Source organism: Musa acuminata, chromosome BXJ2-2 (assembly GCF_036884655.1).
Source record: "Musa acuminata AAA Group cultivar baxijiao chromosome BXJ2-2, Cavendish_Baxijiao_AAA, whole genome shotgun sequence".
In the NCBI taxonomy this organism is placed as follows: Eukaryota; Viridiplantae; Streptophyta; class Magnoliopsida; order Zingiberales; family Musaceae; genus Musa; species Musa acuminata.
The window spans coordinates 142,318-156,989 of record NC_088339.1 but is presented as its reverse complement, the minus strand read 5'-3'; the positions used below and the strand labels follow the sequence as shown (position 1 = coordinate 156,989).

The 14,672-nt window shown below is 41.8% G+C and overlaps 2 protein-coding genes across 2 annotated transcripts; one reads left to right on the top strand and one right to left on the bottom strand.

Annotated features, from left to right (window-relative positions):
* Positions 1 to 9,437: 9,437 nt before the first annotated feature.
* Positions 9,438 to 12,952, top strand: LOC135605100 (pentatricopeptide repeat-containing protein At5g43790-like). Its single transcript, XM_065094792.1, has 2 exons — positions 9,438 to 11,305; positions 12,817 to 12,952. The coding sequence occupies exon 1, from the start codon at positions 9,453 to 9,455 to the stop codon at positions 11,289 to 11,291; it is 1,839 nt and encodes a 612-aa protein (XP_064950864.1). The 5' UTR covers positions 9,438 to 9,452; the 3' UTR covers positions 11,292 to 11,305; positions 12,817 to 12,952.
* On the bottom strand, positions 12,648 to 14,286 carry LOC135605101 (cytochrome P450 CYP94D108-like). Its single transcript, XM_065094793.1, has one exon. It carries the CDS (start codon positions 14,284 to 14,286, stop codon positions 12,757 to 12,759), a length of 1,530 nt encoding a protein of 509 aa, XP_064950865.1. The 3' UTR covers positions 12,648 to 12,756.
* Between the last annotated feature and the right edge of the window lie 386 nt (positions 14,287 to 14,672).

Sequence of the window (14,672 nt, the reverse complement as noted above, 5' to 3'; positions counted from 1 at the left end):
CAAATCCAAGGCCTTTGAGAAATTCAGAGAGTATAAGAATGAGGTGGAGAACCACACTGGAAAAAATATCAAAACTCTTCGATCAAATCGAGGAGGTGAGTACTTAAGTACAGAGTTTACTCAGTTCCTCAAGGACCATGAGATATTATCCCGATGGACACCTCCTTACACACCTCAACTCAATGGTGTCTTTGAAAGGAGAAATCATACGTTATTAGATATGGTACGGTCCATGATGAGTTTCGCTGAACTACCCATCTTATTCTAGGGATATGCCCTAGAAACCGCAGCTTACCTTCTGAATAGAGTTCCAACTAAGTCAGTAGTGTCTACACCATATGAGATATGGAAAGGGAAGAAGCCTGATCTTAAGGTTGTTAAGATTTGGGGCTGCCCTACCCACGTTAAAAGACACAACCCCAATAAGTTAGAATCAAGTACAGAGCGATGCAAATTTATGGGATACCCCAAGGAAACTTGTGGGTATTATTTCTATCATCTCGAGGACCAAAAGGTCTATGTAGATAAGAGAGCAGTGTTCCTTGAGAAGGAACACATTCTTGGCGGAGACAGTGGGAGAATGATAGAATTGAGCGAAGTTGGAGAATCAAGCTCAAGCACCACTCTATAGCCCGAGTCTGTTTAGGTACCTAATACACAAGTTTCAACTTTACGCAGGTCTGATAGAGTATCCCATCCTCCTGAGAGATATGTGGGACATATTAGAGGAGAGGATGTTGAGGATATTGATCCTCAGACCTACGAGGAGGCTATTATGAGTATAGACTCCGGGAAGTGGTAAGAAGCCATGAATTCTGAGATGGATTCTATGTACTCCAATAAGGTTTGGAACCTAGTTGATGCACCCGAAGGTATTGTACCCAATGGTTGCAAGTGGATCTTTAAGAAAAAGACCGGAGTAGATGGAAAGGTAGAGACCTATAAAGCAAGGCTAGTGGCTAAGGGGTATCGTTAAAGGCAAGATGTTGACTACGACGAAACCTTCTCACCCGTAGCAATGCTAAAATCCATCAGAAGTCTATTGGCTATTGTAGCACACTATGATTATGAGATCTGGCAGATGGATGTGAAAACTGTATTCCTTAATGGGAATCTCGAGGAGGAGGTGTATATGATTCAACATGAGAGATTCGTGTCCAAGAACTGCCCAGATAAGGTGTGTAGGTTGCTTAGATCCATTTATGAACTAAAGCAAGCTTTCCGAAGTTGGAACATAAGATTTGATGAGGCAATCAGATCTTATGACTTCGTTAAGAATGAAGATGAGCCTTGTGTATACAGAAAGGTAAGTGGGAGCGCTATCACCTTTTTGGTATTATATGTGGATGACATCCTCATCATTGGGAATGACGTAGGAATGCTATCCACAGTAAAGGCTTGGTTATCTAGACATTTCTCCATGAAGGACTTAGGGGAAGCATCCTATATCTTGGGGATTAGAATCTATAGAGATAGATCCAAGAGGATGCTTGGCTTGTCTCAGTCCAGGTACATAAAAACCATTGTCAAAAATGTTTGGCATTGAAAATTCTAAGAAAGAGTGAACATGGATATGCTACCTTATGCCTCAGCAATATGGTCTATCATGTATGTCATGCTATGTACTAGGCCTGATATAGCGCATGCTTTGAGTGTCACGAGCAGGTATCAGGCGGATCCAGGCTTGGAGCACTGGAAAGCAGTAAAGTGTATCCTTATGTACTTAAGAAGGACTAAGGATCTTTTGCTAGTATATGGAGGTAATACCCTTAAGGTTGAAGGCTACACTGACTCAAGTTTTCAGTCTAATGTCGATGATAGCAAGTCGAATTCAGGGTATATGTACACCTTGAATGAAGGAGCAGTGTGCTGGAAGAGTTCCAAGCAAGATACCACTGCTGACTCGACCACAGAGGCGGAGTACATTGTTGCATTAGATGTAGCAAAGGAGGGAGTTTGGGTGAAGAAGTTCATCACAGATTTGGGAGTCGTGCCGGGTAGCGAGGAGCCAATCTCCTTATATTGCGATAATAACGGGGCGATTACTCAAATAAGGGAACCCGGGTCTCATCAGAAGTGTTCTGAGGAGGTTCCAACTTATCATAGAGATCGTAACCCGAGGATATGTAGCAGTGGAAAGAGTTCCATCCGAAGATAATATTGCAGATCTACTGACAAAGCCGTTGTCTCATTTTGTCTTTGAGCGTCATAAGGGTCTGATGGGGATCAGACACATAGGTGATTGGCTTTAAGTCAAGTGGGAGATTGCTAGTCATAGGTGCCCAACAAGCCAATCACGTGAGTGATGGCACGTGTGACTTGATACAGAATCTTTTTGCTTATTATATTTTGGCGTATATCACTTTATAACTATTGCATAAATGCATACATATATTGTGATGTCCTTGGATTTGTGTAATGAGAATCGGATCATGATGAGATCACGATAATGAGATCGATTCACCTTTAAACACATATCCTAAATAATCCCGGTCATAGGTTACTCGAGAGGGACATCGTGATAACCGGATAGACTGGTGTGCTGTATACCCATCCATATCATGTAGGGACACTAGGGATACAGTACAGGTGCTCAGTGGAGAATGAGTTCACTAATTGATCCGCTTACGGAATGCTGGATGGTTGATGATGCCTTATTGTTAGACAGCGATTCCGTAGTCCTAGTGGTGTATCTAGTCCTTAGACTTGAGACACCAAGGATGTCCTGTATGAGTGCTCCACTCTTTGATACTAGACATATAGGTTTGGCTGTCCCAGATCTAGTACAGCTGGTCATTGGGAGTGGTAGTCGACCTTACGAGGGCTATTGAGTGTCGATAGAGGATCATCCACTCTCGACGTCATGAGAGGAATATCCCATGTGTTCTTGCTCAGACAAAACCCTAGCCAGGGTCATTCGGGTTGAGAGAAAAAGAGTTCTCCGGGAGAATCCGATTAGAGCGAGACTCGAGTAGAAACCGTATGGGTCTGACAACACCATGCTCGATATATGATCTCTAGGATATTAGATGGATGAGGGATTATAGGTACACGGTAACTGAGGACAGACAAGTCCAATGGATTGGATTCCCCTGTATCGTTTGGGGACTACGGCGTAGTGGCCTAGTACTTCCGTAGTCGATGAGTCAAGTGAATTATTACAGAGATAATAATTCACTGAGTTAGAAGGAGTTCTGACGGGTATGACTCACGGCCAGCTCGATATTAGGCCTAGAGGGTCACACACATATGGTAGGTATTGCGATGAGTAGAGGTTCGGATATGAGATATCCGACGGAGCTCTTGTCTTATTGGATGCAGATCTAATACCCACTAGGGGAGGACCCATTAGGGTTTGACAGGGGACCTCTATAAATAGGAGGGATTCAAAGCCTCATAGGCTAAAGTTTTTGCTTGCGTTTCCTATTCTCCTCTTCCTCTCCACCTCAGATCAGGCCTGGAGTTTTTGAGGAGCGTCGTCGCAACCCTGGTGTGTGGATCACCGCTAGAGAGGAGGATGCTTGACCTCCTTTACCCTCTCCTAAGGATCTGCAAGGAAATAGGGATATACGATCTCCCTAGGTAACACAATCTACTCTATACGCAGTTTCTTGTTTCGCGGATTTTTGCACACCAATCTTCGTACGACGACGAACATCTTTTTGGGAATCAGGGATTTTTGTTTTCTTGTTCTTCCGCTGCGCATGTGATGTCGCCCCCATGATTTCCCAACAAGGTCGGCGGTGGCACCGCCCAGGGCTCGGTCTCCGAGCTTTGGCTGGGCGGTGCAACCGCTTGAGCTCGGTCTCCGAGCTCTGCCAAGCGGTGCAACCACCCCTAACAAGAGGTTGCACCGCCTAGAGGATGCTCTGCCAAGCGGTGCAACCGCCCTGTCAGGAGGTGGCACCGCCCAAAGGCTCAGTCTCCGAGCTCTACCAGGCGGTGCAACTGCCTTAGTCGGGCTGTGCAACCGCAAGACCTCGGAATTCCGAGAGATGACATTTTTTAGCTCAGAATTTGCACTGGGTTGGGGCCTATAAATACCCCACCCTTTCAGCAATGAAAGACAACCCAAACACACCGAAATCTTGATCTTACTCTGTGATTTTTAGAGCTCAAAAGTGTTGTAAAAGCCAAAAGTTCTTCATCTTTTCTTCCAAGTTCTGATCTTTCAAGAGAGGAGAGAATATTCTATAAGGGTTGTCTCCTAAGCCCGTCAAAAGGAGTGAAACTGTAAAAGGATGGTTGGCCTTCGCCTATTGAAAGAAGGCCTCTAGTGGACGTCGGTGACCTCGTCGATGGAGAAAGCCAAAAGTGGATGTAGGACAAGATTATTCGAACCACTCTAAATCTTGGTTTGCATTTACTTTGAGTATCTTATCTTTACTGCAAACCTCTTCAATAGCTTACTACCTTCTACGCATTTACGAACGTGTTTTAAAGTTTAGTATTTTTCGAATCGGCATTTAGACGTAAATCGGTTTTATCGTACGAACATCATATTTCAGTTTGTGCTTACATTCTGATTTCAATCATAACTACAAATTGCCTTCGTAGATTTGCTTTAACTATATCTCGCTTGATCACAAGTTAAAGTGTTTTACGAATCAGCTTTTCTACCGAAATCACTCTTATCATGCGAACGCGATTTTAATCGTTCACCCCCCCCCCTCTTAGTGCTCTTAATCCTAACAAAATGTAAGTATCAATCTTATTTGTGCATCATTATATTTTCAAATTAAAACATACATATTTTTAAAAACCTTATATTTCATTTTTCATGTACTATACCGAATAAATCAATCAACATTATGAGCATATCATACATGATACTAAATTTTTTAACTATTTATCAACATTTTGATCATGATACCAAACATTCATCATTTAGAGCATTCATGATACAATACATTAAATCAACATTTATAATACATCATTTTAGCAACAACTGATAGCATTTTAAATCATGATTCACATCATATGTAATACATCACATCATAATAAAAAAGCACAAGTATTGCATGCATCATTGCAAATCATAAATGTTTCATGATGGTATCAACTTGTCAAATTACATCCTATCATGCATGATCATTACTTTTCATTTGTATGCATCAAAACAAATTAATGAATATTTCATGTATTCATATCATCACATAAGGAATATCAAGAAGAAAATAATTGGGTGATGAGATAAAGAATACAAGGAATTACATAAAAATCATATCATGAAAGATTAGAATATGTGAATACCAAAAGGCATGATTTCTTTTTGAAAAAACTCATCATAAATAATCAAACGAAAATATTAGGAGATCGATTAAAGAAAAATCTTGATTCATAATAAAATTTCATGTATCAAATATCGAGAAATCAAGAAGATGATTCATAAAAAATATCACAACTTATATTCAAGAGAAAAATCATCATTAATTTTCAATTCATTCAATTTGTCAAATCAACATTTCTTGGGTATACATGATATCAAAACATGGTTTCAAATCTTTAACATATAACATGCATAAATTTAAAAATCGAAAGGAGAAGGTAAGAATTCAAAGGTACAAATATTTCAACCATCTCATAAATAAATAAATGATCAATTCATAAATCCAAAATTCCATGAATCATTTTGGCAAATCTTTTTTTAAATAATCAAAATGATCATCAAAGGAAATCTCATGTTATTTCAGGAAATCAAGATCATGGATAAAACTCATTTCAAATTCAAATCATCAAAATCTCAACATCACTTTCAAGAGATTCATACAAATCAATAGAGAAAAAGAATTTTCAAGAACAATGCTATTATGTTTTTAGTTGTTTAAATTCATGTGATTTATTTTATTTTTTCCAAATATAAATGAGCATAAACGTTTAGGATCGAAGAATGAATTTCATCAAAAAGACCAATAAATCACAAAAATCATCATATATAACTTCAAAATCTCATACATAAAATCGTCAATCATGTTATCAAAATATTTAATATCTTCCTTACATCATTATGTATTACTTTAAATCAAACATGATTTCATTTAATCAAAATCGAGAAACAACAATGGAAATCAACATGATACATATTATTACTTCTTAACCACATATAGCACGATTTCATAAGGCATTTTTAATCAAGTTCATTGTAGTCATGCATTTTTCTTTTTAGATGAATCTAACTTTTCATGCTTAGTTTCTATACAAAAGCCATACATCGTTTTAAAAATCGGAAGGCAATATGAAAATCATTAAGATATACATTATTGCTTCTCAAGCACATACATAGAATTAATCATTTTCAAGTGCAACCATTAGATTAATATTTTATTATATTTTCATACAATTTTCATGATAATTTTAAAAATTACTTAGAAGGATAACCATGATTCCTAATTTATTTTTAGCATTTTTATTTTATTATAAAATATATAATTTTTAAGGAATAATTTTTTTAAACTAAATAAAAAGAAAGTACATCATAGAAAGCATCAAGTAATTTTAAAATAAATTAAGGGGGTTTCGATTACCTCATAATTGAATGTCGTTAAGGTGTAGTTTGCCACCTTGCCTTTGTTGTTTTTCTTCTCGTCTTCGAAAGAACTCGATTCATCCCAATTCTTCTTCTTGCGTTCAAAGTAAGTAGTTACATTCTTTTTATTTTTATTCTTTAATTTTTGTTTCATTAACTTTTTAAATTTCTTAGTGAGTTCGAGTTCACCAACACTTGAGCTTATGCTCGAGTTGTCTTCAAATGTTCTAAGTTCGAAATCCTTTCTATCCTTTGGAAGGTTATTCATGAGTTATTTATGTGCATTGCACGTTATTTCGTAGGTAATGAGAGACCCAATAAGTTTTTCGAGAGGAAATGTTTTAAAGTCCTTGGCCTCTTGAAATAGTCGTAACTTTTGGATCCCAACTCTTTAGAAGGGATCTTAAAATTTTAGTTACTAGTTCAAAGTTAGAAAAACCTTTACCAAGAGCTTTGAGTCCATTGATGACATCCGTGAAACAGGTATACATGTCTCCGATGGACTCACTTGGTTTCATCCGGAAAAGTTCGTAAGAATGCACAAGAATATTGATTTTGGACTCTTTCACTCGGCTAGTACCTTTATGAGTGACCTCAAGATTTCTCCAAATATCAAAAGCCAAATCACAAATCGAAACGCGATTAAATTCATTTTTGTCAAGTGCACAAAATAAGGAATTCATTGCCTTTGCATTTAAAGTAAAAACCTTCTTCTCCGATTCATCCTATTCGCTCATCGGAAGAGAAGATTTTTGAAATCCATATAAATAAGGAAGATCCTCATACGAGTCTTCCAATACGTGTAATCCGACCTATTAAACATAGGTGGACGTGTAATAAAGTGACCCTCTTGTATGCTGGAGTAAGTCATCTCTCTTAGGTATTAAGCCAAATATGAGAGTAAGGCTTACTCTGATACCAATTGAGTGGCACTAAGAGGGGGGGGGTGAATTAGTGCAGTAGATTAAAACTCATAAGTTTGAAATATATTTCGTAAATGTTTACATATTTCGATTCGACAAAGGATGACTTAGTAAAAATAGCTTGAGTAAAGGAAGGAGATGAAAATCGAAAGTTTACTGCTAAGTAAATAAATGTTTCAGAAAGTTGAACACTCACACGTTTAAGGAACACCACAATTTAAAATGGTTCAGTCAAATGACCTATATCCACTTGCGAAGCCTTCTTCGATTTGAAGATGAAAGACTAAATACCCCTCTTACAACATTTTTACAATTTCCACTAGCAAATCACTTTGAAGGGGAAGGACCAAATACTCTCTTATAACATTTTTACAAGTGGTTCACACTCTTACAGTTTTTTCAAAAGAAAGAGGGAGGTGAACACTTAAGCTATTGAAAACAAGACTTTATTAGAGCTTTTTCTCACATTCTAACTTCTCAAAAAGGTATATTATGTGCTGAGAATTGAGGGGTATTTATAGGCCCAAGAGGATTCAAATTTAGGCTCCAAATTTGAATTACTTTTGGGTTTTCCAATGTTGGCGATGCCACCGCCTGTCAGTGTCTAACACTGACAGTGTACTAGTGGTGCCACCATCGGACCTCTCGGGTTTTGGGCGGTGCCACCGCCTAGTCTGGCGGTGCTACCGCCTAGACTATTTTAGCTCACTGGTTTGGTTCCAAACTTAGCCCAAACCAGTCCGAACTCGGGCGCAATTGACCCATAATCGGGTTATAGGATTAACCCTTAATCCTAATCCTAATTACATGCAAACTATGTAATTAAGATATAGTCCTAAGCAAGTTTTTAATTGGTAACGTAGAGTTCCCTTCCGGCAAGCTTTCCAATGAACTTCCGGTGGACTTCCAATACACCCTCAGATTTCTTTCAGCGGACTCCCAGCTAGCTCCCGGTCTTGTGGCGAGTTCAACGAGTCTTTGGCAAGTAGCCGAACCTTCTCGGTGATCTCTGCGAACCTCCAACGATTTCTCTGGCAGACTTCTGAAAACTTCGGCAAGTCCCCGATTTCTTCTTGGTTGGTTTTGGTAGTACTTCCAACGAATCTTCGGACTCTCGGCAGACTCTCGAACCCCCATCGAACTTGACTCCGGTAGACTTGCTTTATGTCTTCAAGCTATCGTAGTTAATCCTCCCCATGTAAAACATACTTCGATCTAGACAAGTAATCCTAAGTATCTAATCAAGTTGTCCAACATGTCATTGGACTCTCGACGCTTCATCTGATTCTTCGACGCATCGTCCTCTCTTACGATCTATTGCCCAATCGACCAGTTGACTCCGCAACTCCGATATCCTTGACACAATCTCCGCTTTTCTTGGCTCGATGCCTGAATCCATGGCCTGAAGCCTTCTGTTGTTACGTCGACCGTTCCTCCAGCCTGACGTCCAATCTTCTGACATGATTTTCTTCGGCCCAACATGATTTTTCCTGTTTTAATTGTCTCATCCTTATCGAAGTATCCTACGTCACTCAAAACATAGATTAAATCATAAACACATATCAAGTGATTTTCATAATCAAAATACGAGATTCAATAGTTTCTCGCATTGATTCTGTTGATAAAAATACTATAGAGTTTATCAGCAAATATTAACCTTGCATCACTTTGTTTACCACTAAATATATATGATATTTTAGTCAAAGAAAAAAATAAGATTAAATATTTTACAGGTGTAAGTATAACATTCTTAATTTAACTTTGAAAAGTATAAAATCAAAATGTTAAAAGATATATAATAACCTTTGGATTAAAATTTTTAATATATTTTTATTTAATATTAAGATCTCAATCGGAAGATGACAAAAAAAATTCTTCTCATATTTTAAATTATACTTTTTTGGGGATGTAGTGTGGCTACCGTGAAAGATTTATGATGTGGTTCTACATGAATCTAGTTTTAGAGCATCATTAAATCACATTGGAATGGCGAGAATGAACGAATGGGACCTCGCAGCATCTGCATTCCAACCACCCCGCGCAGTTGCCAACGTCACCCCACCTTCCTCCTCTTGGAGAGGTGCCCCAAAACCCTCTCTGCCTTCAACCAACTCCACTCCCACTTCATCACCACCGGCCTTGCTCGCCACACCTACCCCCTCTCCCGCCTCCTCCTCCTCTTCTCCTCGCTCCCCTCCCCTCTCCCCTCTCTCCCCCACGCCGCCGCCCTCCTCTGCCAGCCTCTGCTCTCCTCCTCCTCCCCCTCCCCCTTCCTCCCCAACACGCTCGTCTCTTCCCTCGCCGACGTCGGCCGTCGCCACCTCGCCCTCTCCCTCTACTCCCAGGTCCTGCTCCTCCAGCCCCACTCCCCCAAGCCCAACAACCACACCTTTCCCTCCCTCCTCAAGGCCTGCGCCGCCGCCGGCCCCTCGTGGGTCCCGGTCGGCCGCGCCCTTCACGCCCACGTTGTCAAGTTCATTGGCCACGACTCCGTCGACCACTTCGTCCGCGCCGCGCTGCTCAGCTTCTACTCCCGCTGCGGGGACGTGTCATCTGGCCGCCGCTTGTTCGACCGCATTCCAAACCCTGACTTGCCCGCTTGGAATTGCATGCTCTCGGCCTATGCTCGGTGCTATAGCGACGTCGAGGATGCTGATTCCGGCATGCAGACCTTGTTTCTCTTCCGAAAGTTGCAGCTTTCCTCCACGTTTAGGCCGAACGAGATCACGCTCGTGGCCTTGATCGGTGCTTGTGGTGATCTGGGAGCCCTAGGCCAGGGTATCTGGGCACATGCCTACATCGAGCAGAATCATTTGATCACGAACCAGGTCGTGGCTACGGCTTTGATCGATATGTATGCAAAATGCGGACGATTAGATCTTGCGGAGCAACTGTTCGTCAGATTGTCTCAGAAAGATGTGCTCTGCTACAACACCATGATTCGGGGACTTGCGACTCACGGGCGTGGTCACCAGGCAGTTGAACTGTTCCATAGGATGACGAGCGAGGGGGTGGGTGTTGACGAGGTGACATTTGTAGTTGTCATGAGCGCTTGTGCGCATGCAGGGTTGGTCGATGAGGGGCAGAGATTGTTCGACGAAATGCAAGAGGATTTCGGAATCAAGCCACAGATGGAGCACTATGGATGTTTGGTGGATCTTTTGGGCCGATCTGGACAGCTTGAGGAGGCCGAGCAGGTCATTCAATCCATGCCTATGAAGCCAAATGCAATCCTTTACAGGTCGTTGTTAACAGCTTGTGGAATTCATAATAACTTGGAGATCGGAGAGCGTACGGTTGCACAACTGATACATTCGGAGCCTGAGCATGGTGGTAACTACGTTTTATTGTCAAACATGTTTGCCAAGATTTGTCGATGGGACGGTGTTATGCAGGTGAGAAAGGTGATGAAGGAGAAGGGTATTGATAAAACACCTGGTTCTAGTTTAGTCGAGGTCGAGGGATCGATGCATGAGTTCTTGATGGGAGACAGAACTCACCCTTTTCTGAAGGAGATCTACAAGATGCTCGACGAAATGGACAGAAGGTTGCATGAGTTTGGATACATGCCAAGAACAAGGGAAGTGTTGTTTGATGTTGAAGAGGAGGACAAGGAAGATGCTCTCTCCTACCACAGTGAGAGGCTGGCTATTGCCTTTGCTCTCCTTACATCTGATCCGAGTGTTCCTATCAGAATTATGAAGAATTTGAGAGTCTGTGGTGACTGCCACTTGAGTTCAAAGCTCATATCTGGGATCTACATGAGGGAAATAATTGTCCGAGATCGAAGCCGCTTTCACCATTTCAGGAACTGGACATGTTCTTGCTCAGATTATTGGTAAACCATTTCAATCAGGTTCGTTCGATATCATGTGTGCTTTATTTATCAAACACATATCAGGTTGGATGCAGACAGTATTTGTTAAACTGGTTCCATAGTCATGCATACAATCTATTCATGGACTCAACACCTTGCAATGGCTTGTATGCTCGATTTTATATAAAATGGCAGTATCATTTTAAGGTAGGCCTAATTTAGAGAATTTGAGGAGTTTGTAAGACCAAACCTGAGAACTTTATGCATCATCATATAAAGGAGAAAAGGGAGACTGAAGAAAGTACTGGAAGCCGAAACTGGACTAACGAGGAGGCTTTGGATAAGGTAAAAAAAGAAGCAAAACTAAAACAGAGAAAAAGGAGGGTAGCTATTTAATAGAATAGTTTTATATTACAATAAATAAACCAGAGTAATTTGCATATTTTCTTTGTGTAGTACTTTTATCACACAAGGTGATACTTTATTGCATTGATCGAAATATTTTTTATTTTGAACTCTTTTTACTATGTTAAGTGGATGATACAAGTACTATGATCTTTTAAAAAATTAATTGATAAAAGCATGTATTTTTTTTTTCTTTTTTGAGTTTGAATCAAATTGTTTCACGTTACAATCAAAAAAATTATATAGCCTCTGTTTTTAATATTATCGTCATTGTAGAACTATTCCTAATCTAATCTTAATTTCTGTGTCACCTGTCTTTTTTATCCCTAATATCTTTTCTTCTATGTCTGTGTGGATTGATTATCTCACCGATCGATTGGAAAGGAGTCACTTTGAGAGAGTTTTTTTTTATTTTTTATTTTTGTAAATTTATGCATATTTCTCTCTTGTGAGGATTAATTTTTCTCCAACTTTGTATAGGTAGCACTTATTCATGTCTGTCTATTGCTTTGACTCATCTTCACTAGGTCAAACCATAGTTTGACCATCACTTGGGTCACCGAACGCATCTGACTTCCCTTAGACAACCTGATTTAAATTCTTTTTTATTTTGTTTTACTGAGTAACTTCAATCTAGATCGTTTTGACTTTGATATCATATTGACTTTTTTTCGACTATTTGAATCAAAGTTAAAATAGATAGAGCTACTATACATAGAAATTGGACATGATCATAATCCAAAAGCTTATTTAGTCTGACTTTTTTTAATCTTTCAGTCATGTTAGACTGTCTGGATGTGTCAGAATGGGCATGATTGGGTTGACTGGAATCTAGATGTCTGATGACATTTATTTTGAAGTTTACCGACCACTGTCAGGATGTAGGAAGAAACCACCTCAATTAACCAAGCCCATCAATAGAAAGCACTCGCTGCTTTAGTTGTACTGCTACTTCCATTTCCAAGATACCAAGTAGTGAATGTAATCAGAAACTAGGATTCAACAGCTGCGACACAACAATCCAAGCACAACATAATGCAAACATCTTTGCCTAATACAAATGCGACCACCACACTCTACTGTGGCTAACAGCACTGCTTAATCTTCTCCTTGACTTTAATTGGCAAGCCTCCTTTCATCCTCAGGGTGAGGGACAGCACGTGCTCCGGGGTCTTCTCCTTCCCCACCACGTCGATCTCGAACCTTTCCACCACGCAGGCTACGATGGACTTCATCTGTACATACGCCATCTCCTTCCCCAGACACATCCTTGGGCCTGCATGGAACACCGGGAATCGGAACGGGCTTTCGGGGCTAAAGACTCCGTTCTCCAGCCACCTCTCCGGCTTGTACTCGTTGCAGTCTCGCCCCCATATGTCCTCCAACCTCCCCATGGCGTAAGCGCTGTAAGTCACAAACCATCCTTTGCCCACGAAAGTCCCGTCGGGCATGATGTCGTCTTCCAGGCATGACTGTGTGTCGATCGGTACCGGAGGATACAATCTCATCGACTCCGTCACCGCGGCGTGGAGGTAATGCATTTCTCGGAGCTCGTCGAAGCTGAACGTCTCGCTTGTGTTCTTGTTGATGGTCCTTACACTTGTGACCTCGTCCAGTATCTTCTTCTCCACGTCGGGCCTCGTCGACAGGATCCAGAAGAACCATGTCAGGGCCGATGATGTCGTCTCCCTGCCTGCCACGAGGAAGTTTGTGACGATGTCTCGCAGGAACTCCTCCGAGTTGTTCTTGTTGGAGGCGAATCGAGAGAGGAGGTCGTGGTGTTCGTCCAGCTCTGAGGCTTTCTCCTTCCTTGCTCGAATGATCCGCATGGCGTAACCGTGCACGACCGCGAGCAGTTCTCTCAGCCGCCTCTCCGACCCGATGTCGAGCAGCTTCTTCACCCGCCACGTGATCTCGAAAGCATCCATGAACCGGCCAACGATCAGGTTCTGCGCTTCCTCGAAGGCTCTCATGAAGCTCGAGGAAGTGGCATCGGCATCGGCAACGGCGTCCTCCGCGAGGCACGCGGGGTCTTCGTCGAAGGCGACCTTGCAGATGCTGTCAAAGGCGAAGCGCTCTAAGACGCTCTGCAGATCCATCGTCTCGCCCTTCTCTCCCGCTCTCCTCATCAGCGGCAGCAGCCTGTGAGCGATCTCCGACTGCACGGTGTCCACCATGAAGTTGCGAAGGGAGCGCTTGCTGAACTCGTAGCTCGCCTGCTTTCGCTGCCACTTCCACTCTTCGCCGTCCGAGTTGAAGATGCCATGGCCGAGGAAGTCCACCAGCATGCGGAAGGAGCGCTCGCCCTTGGGGTAGTTCTCGAAGTTGGACTTGAGTACGTGTTCGACGTTGGAGGGGTTGGCGGTGATGACACCTCCGACCTGCCCCGGGCTCCGGAAGGTCATCGAGTGGGTGGGGCTGTGGACGAGGACGTCGGTGATCCAGTCGAGAAATCGGTGCCGGTTTTTTAGGAACTGGGGAAGGAGACCGAGCAAAGGGTAGGGCTTGAGGCCAGTGCATCTGCTTCGCTCTGACCAGCTCCTGTAGAGGAAGAAGAGGCAGAGGGAGAGAGGCAAGAGGAGGAAGCAGACTAGCTGTGGGGAAGATAGCTCCATAAGACCTGGTAAATGTCTTGTGACAGACTGCTGGCTTCAATGGCTTTTATGGACGTCAAACTTGGTGGATAGAGCAAGAAGGGGACTGTACCAATAAACAAATGGTGGTGATTGAAGTCTTCTGACGCCACATGCCGTGCTTTCTTGGTGATCAAGGAAGAGGCATGCTTTCAAAGTCTGGCTACCAAGTATAGGAAGCTTACAGGTAGTGTCAATATCAAACCAAGATTCTCATCTTCCAAACCATGTGCGTTGTGTTTGTAGTTTTCTGTGTTCATCTTGTGAGAGGAATGTGACTGTGAGATGACCAGTTTCAATCTATGAATGTCCGTCGGCGTCTCTGTCAGTACACGTAGCGGCTCACATCTTCTCTTGTTTCTTTGCTA

Coding starts and splice junctions, on each gene's coding strand:
- LOC135605100 (XM_065094792.1), top strand. CDS start 9,453: ATGGGACCTCGCAGCATCTGCATTCCAACCACCCCGCGCAGTTGCCAA.
- LOC135605101 (XM_065094793.1), bottom strand. CDS start 14,286: ATGGAGCTATCTTCCCCACAGCTAGTCTGCTTCCTCCTCTTGCCTCTC.